At 45.5% G+C, this 6,082-nt stretch overlaps 1 protein-coding gene across 1 annotated transcript; it reads right to left on the bottom strand.

Annotated features, from left to right (window-relative positions):
* Nucleotides 1-269: 269 nt before the first annotated feature.
* TMX1 (thioredoxin related transmembrane protein 1) lies at nt 270-5,515 on the bottom strand. The gene is made up of 8 exons (XM_039553079.1): nt 5,338-5,515; nt 5,140-5,255; nt 4,055-4,100; nt 3,360-3,488; nt 2,443-2,488; nt 2,255-2,356; nt 1,906-1,978; nt 270-1,521 (listed from the first exon to the last, which is right to left on the bottom strand). Exons 1-8 carry the CDS (start codon nt 5,496-5,498, stop codon nt 1,343-1,345), a joined length of 852 nt encoding a protein of 283 aa, XP_039409013.1. The 5' UTR covers nt 5,499-5,515; the 3' UTR covers nt 270-1,342.
* Between the last annotated feature and the right edge of the window lie 567 nt (nt 5,516-6,082).

Below are 6,082 nucleotides of genomic sequence, written 5' to 3'. Positions count from 1 at the left end.
AAATAAAAAATAAAAAAACCCCTAACTAATTACAAATAAAAACTAAAAAAAAAAAACCTAAATAACTACAAATAAAAACTAAAAAACCCCCCCAAATAACTACAAATAAAAACTAAAACCCCAAAGCTAAACAAACAAACAAACAAAAATACCAGACACAGGCTTGTCAAAAAAAAAAAAATCTAAATGTGCTCAGTCTTAGGCTCATCCTTCCCTTAAAAAACTTCGGAATTTAGTTTAAAAATATGGAAAACTCTTTACAACACTGGTCCAATGGGCATGTGCATTCTTTTTATTTCTATACAGAATGAAAACAAACACCATACAGACAAGAGTAAACTACACCTTTTTTTTTTTTTTTTAAAGAAAAAAATTCAGGTTTAATGCTCCAAATGGTTTTGTGAAAACGTGGCGGGGGGGGAAAAAGCTTCTGTAAAAGAAATAGGAAGGAGTTATTTCAATTTCAGGCCAGGTACAGCCTGCATGGATTTGCAGCAAGATTTGACTAAGAAATGATGGATTAAAACCAAGCAGAGTGCACCTGGCACTAAGGAGGAGGAATGGAGAGGATTTGCACAGAGAACCCTGCGTGTAAACTATTCCCACGTGGAGTCACAGAGACAGACAAGACTCCGAGGTGCTACTTGTCATTTGTTCCTAAAGAAAAACTACTTTGCCAAGCAGCTCACAGAGTTTTCTACAGCCTTTTCTGGAAGAAATTGATGCAAGCAGCAGGTTTCTGGTCAGCCAGAGAATCCCACTACGGAGTGCTTGTGCTAAGTTCCATCAGCTCTTTGTAAGAAAAAAGGTTGGGGGGGTTTGTAGCACTCATTGTCATAGCAAAAAGCAGTTTTTGTCATGATAAAAGCCTAAACCAAAGGAATTTTAGTTCCATAACTAAAGGAACTCTTCCCCTCAGCATTTCTTCAGGGCACAACTAGAGATTCATACTGAGAAAACAGCATAAAAACAGGGAACCCTTTTGGAATGCTGCACCAACAACCCGGTCAGTGCATTTTCCTTGCTAATGCTCCCTTTAATGCAACGAGTACTCTGGGTTACATTCTCTTCAAAATAATCCCTAGGGAACAAGTCATTCCAGAAGCCACAGCAATCATTCCTTGGCACTTCCCTGCACACAGACAGGAGAAGTTCCAGCCATTTGCAACAGCAAGTTTTCCTTTGGAATACCTGATGCCTTTTTTTATTATTATTTCCTCCCAATTCATGAAATGCAGCAACGTTACCAAGCCAGGAGTCATTTTTCTCTTCAAGCTGAAGGATTTGACTTTGATCTCCCTTTGAGTGGATGACTCAAACGCTAATCCTGATGCAAGTGCAGCTAAGATTTCTCCAGTGGAGCAGCAGTGGGCACTGGGCGCTGCCGGACACCACCTTGTGACCAGTCTCTCTTGCTCCCCTCCTTACCCTCTGTTTCATCATCTGAGATGTCTCCCTCATCTGCTTCTTGCTCTTCATACCTATTTTTCAGCAGCTGAGCTGACTCTGGACCTTGTTTTCCTCAAGGAGAAAGGAAAAATACACAAATAAATACCACTCCCAAGTAAAATCCACTTTTTAAACATCACAGGCAAGCATGGCAACACTGAGAGCTCCACTCAGTTCTCTCTCCCTGCCCATGTGGAATTTCGTGTCTTGCAGGTATGAAAATGCTCTCAAAACACTTTTTCTCTCCCTATAACCAGTTTATTAAAAATACCCCAGCTTTACTAAACAGAAAATCCCAACCCACTCTAAACCCTAAGGGTGAAGCATCAATCCCAAATGCCAAGTTCTACACTCGGCATCACATCCTACAGACACCAATATTTCCTTAATAAGAATCTTTTCTACAAATGACATTTACCAATCAGTTTCACTGAATGAAGTTTGCTGTGGGCTTACTTGACTGAGGGTGGAGCTGTGGTGGTCTGTGTCTTTTGGAGGGACACATGCAGTCTGCCAGGAACACCATCATCTGAAAGCAAAGAAATCCAAGCTGAAACTCCCAAACATTCTGCACGTTGGCATCATTTAGGCTGGAAAAGACTTTTAACATCGAGTTCAGCTGTTTATCCAGGGGGTGGATCCCATCCAGCCTCACACTTGGCGTGACCATTTCCCCTCGGATTATGGGGGTTTCATCCTGCTCCCCATCCCTGTGTCCCAGCTCAGGATACCCCAAAACCCCAGCCCAAAACTGAGGTGGAGGCAGCACGAGTGTAACACAGTTACTCCCAAAGGCTGCACTTACAAGTCCCAGGACCATTCCTAAGAACAGAGTTGCCAAACCAAAAACAGCATAGGAGCCCCAGACTGGTATTCCAAGATTTTCTGTTAAATAGCCATGGCCGTGCTGGAATTAAAGACAAGAAAAGCATTTCAGGAAGAGTTCAGCATCATACTGGGGGGATAAAATGAAGAAGAGATGTAAGCAAATACCCTGATCCACATGGACAACTTGAACAATGCTGACATGCTGCTCATCCTGAAACAAAGCAGAGAAGAGTAACTGAGAACTCCTTTAAATCAGCCTCAAACCTGTGTGAAACAACCTCAGCTTGTACATGGACAGCCATAAATTCCCAAATTCCTTTAATTTGGTTCTGCTGACACATGAATTTCAAGATAGTTTTATGTTCTAAGTTCCATCTGGACCAACGGTCAGTGAGAAGCCAGCTGGAACTCTAGTGAAGATATTAAGGATGAAGCATCAGGAGGTTTTATTAAAACAAAAAATTAAGCTATTAGAAGAAAATCAGGTTGTAAGAGCTGAGAGATCTTCAGACACTTAAGTTTAGTGTCTGAATATAGAAAATAACAGAGACCTTGTTAATACTAATTTAATACCCAGTTTCACACATTCCTTGGTGTGGGATAATACCTTGTAAGAGAACCACCCTCATAGCCAGGAATTCCTTCCCAATATCAAACCTAAAGTCCCCTCTGACAGTTTGAACCCCTTTTTCCTGTTAGTTCCTGATGCAGAATCCCTCTGTGACTTCCTTGTAGACCCCTGCAAAGAGTGGAAGAAATTTCCTAGGATTTAGCTGGGCAAACCCATCTCAGTGCCACAGAAACCACGCAACTTCAAGGGTCAGCAGGTTACCTACAAGAGTTTAGGAAACAATGCAGTCACCAGCAATCACTTCAAACCTTAAGGTAAACCTTGCTGAGGACATCTCTGCTATGGTGACAATGTTCAGGTCACCTGTGCTATGGTGACAACCCTCCCACAGCTGAGGAAGAATTAGGACACCCACCCACCCACCACATTCACACAGAGCTGGGAACAGGGAGCAGGACACACCTCAGGACATCTGGCAATAAATTATTGCAAAAACCAACCCAAAACTTACAGGAAAGAGGAAGGACCAAGCCAGGAGGACACTGGTTCAATGGATTTCCATTCCTCGTCACTGATGAAATTAATGAAGGCAGCTTTAGTCCTTGCTCCCTGGTATCTCCTGAACTCTCCATCTTTGCAGCTGTAAAACAACACCACCACCACCACAAAATCCTTTATTTTATATGGTCCAATATATGCACCAAGTGCAGCATTTGTTTCCACCCAAAAAATTCCCTCCCATCACCTTGCCTATTTTTACATCTTCACTTTTTCAGTGTCAATTCTTTTAGCTGATATTGCCTCTGAAATATTTTCCAAACACCTTGACTAACTCCAAGTTATTTCCAGAACACTGACTCCATGAATACCTTGGCTAGCTTTAGGCTGTGATTCCATAAAAAAAAAAAAAAAGAAGATAATGATCTTCCTTAAGCCCTTGCCACACACCTGCACTGAAGATCAACCTACAGAGAAACAATTGCAAAACAGAAACACCCATGAAAAGGCAGAATAAATAAGGCCTGAAGGGAAAGGAAAAGAAATCATCTGGCAGCACAAGGTCACAGCAGGTGAGACAGTGGCTGTGTCAGTGAAAAGTAGCTCCCATTCTTAAAGAACATAACAAATCTCATTTATTTGCCCCCCAGAAAAAGGAAAAAATGCCCATTCTCACCTCAAAAAATCTCTGCTGTGTTGAATACTTACTGATAGATGGTAGGGAGAGCTGTGATGATAAATCGTCCACTTAACCCTATAAGAAAAGTTATTTTGAGACTATTTTGAGTATGTTTATGGAAAAAAAAAAAAAGAGGAAGGAAATGTTGTAACACCCCAAAATACAATGGCATCCCTAGGTATCAATCTTTCAATGAAATCCAACACAACCTTGTGCATGTCAAAGCAGCACACACAGTCTAAAAAACGTCCCTGGATGAAGAACAAGGAAGTTTATCCATGGGGAAAAAGAGATATCCAGGGATAATTGCTCTATTGGACTGTTTTGGCTGTAGCTCTTCAGAGAGAGACGCTCTCCTTTGCACACATGATCTGCAGCCTCCAGCAACCTTGAGGAAAATAATCCAAGTGAGGAAAGTTTCAAAAGTGTTTCTGTAGAAAGAGATCAGCATGGGGAAAGCCACATTTACAAATCCCACACAGACAGGAGAGTTTCAGCAGGGGGAGAGCAGATTGTCTGCACTCCCTTCTACCAACCAAGGGAGGGACTGGAATGGCAAGGCTAAAACCTTATTTTTTGCTTAAAAAGTACAGCAAAAAATCTTCTTGATATCTTCCAAATCGTGCTCTGGAGAAAACCTCTAATTCCTTTTATCTATTATAGTCTATCCATTTTATTTATGCTATTTATTCAATTATATCTATTTTATCTATTATCTGACAGTCTCCTCCCTGTGAGGGGAGCTGGAGGTTCCTGTGTGAAACCTGGCACAGGGTGCCCAGAGAAGCTGTGGCTGCCCCTGGATCCCTGGAATTGTCCAAGGGCAGGTTGGACAGGGCTTGGAGCAGCCTGGGATAGTAGAAGGTGTGGTAGGGGATGGAATGGGATGATCTTTAAGGTCCCTCCCAACCAAACCATTCTGAGATCCTATTAAGCAAGATTAGGCTGTTTAGTCACACAGCAATGTGCCTTTGGTAGAGATGAGTAAAAGACTTTTAGTATCCCTATTAATTCTGTTTGCTTCCCAAAAGCACACACTGGAGATGAGCACCCCCAAATCCCTCAGCACCCCGAATCCCTGAGGGGGTCAGGAGCCCCCTCCAGCCCCTCTCACCCGGCTGCTCCGTGACATCCACTTTGGCCACGTTCACCCCCAAGTCCTCTCCCCACTCGGCGAACTTCTCCCACTCGGGCTGCAGGTTCTCGCAGGCGGGACACCAGGGCGCGTAGCTGTGGGAGCAGCACAGCCCCGTCACCACACACCCCACACACATCCCCACAGCCCTCCCCGGCAGCGCCGCTCCCCACTCACAACTCCACCATCCACTCGTCCTGCAGCAGCTCCCTCCACATCCCGTCCGACAGCACCTTCACGGGGCTCGGCCTGCCCCGGGCGGCGGCCGCCAGCGCCAGGCACAGCAGAGCGCAGAGCGGAGCCCTCAGCGCGGCCCGACACCGCCCCAGCGCCGCCATCTTGGCCCCCCCCTTCCGCCTTCCCGCCACGTCACGGCCGGGCCCGCCCTCAGAGGAGAGCGGGGGAGGCGGGATCGGGGAATCCCGCAATGGCTGGGGTTGGAAGGGATCTTAAATGCCGGCTCGTTCCACCCCCTGCCATGGGTAGGGATACTTTCCAGTAGCCCAGGGTGCTGCAAGCCCCGTCCAGTTTGGCCTGGCATAGTTCCAAGGATCCAGGGCCGGCTGGGCAACCTGTGCCAGGGGCTCACCACCCTCACACAGGGAAGGATTTCTTCCCGTATGTCGTAAATTTCCCTTCTTTCAATTTGTACCCATTTGTCCTTATCACAGAGTCATTAAGATTGGAGAAGATCTCCGTGCTCGGTGAGTCCAAGGTGTGCCCGATGCCCCCCTTGTTACCCAGCCCAGAGCACTGAGTGCCACGTCCAGTCGTTCACGGGACACCTCCAGGGATGGGGACACACAACACCTCCCTGGGCAGCCCCTTCCAATGTCTCATCACCCTTTCTGTGAGGAAACTCTTCCTGATGTTCAACCTGATCCTCCCCTGGCCCAGCCTGAGGCCGTTCCCTCTCCTCCTG

The sequence above is a fragment of the Corvus cornix genome, chromosome 5 (genome assembly GCF_000738735.6).
Source record: "Corvus cornix cornix isolate S_Up_H32 chromosome 5, ASM73873v5, whole genome shotgun sequence".
Classification (NCBI taxonomy): Eukaryota; Metazoa; Chordata; class Aves; order Passeriformes; family Corvidae; genus Corvus; species Corvus cornix.
Note: the sequence above shows the minus strand (reverse complement) of the source record. Positions and strands in the feature narration are given on the sequence as shown.

What these genes read in the sequence shown, in the direction of transcription:
- TMX1 (XM_039553079.1), bottom strand. Translation starts at nt 5,498, where the DNA reads ATGGCGGCGCTGGGGCGGTGTCGGGCCGCGCTGAGGGCTCCGCTCTGC. An exon ending in GACGAGTGGATGGTGGAGTT is followed by an intron (nt 5,256 to 5,337) that starts GTGAGTGGGGAG and finishes CTGCTCCCACAG; the next exon opens with CTACGCGCCCTGGTGTCCCG. An exon ending in ACAGCTCCACCCTCAGTCAA is followed by an intron (nt 1,522 to 1,905) that starts GTAAGCCCACAG and finishes TTTCTCCTTGAG; the next exon opens with GAAAACAAGGTCCAGAGTCA.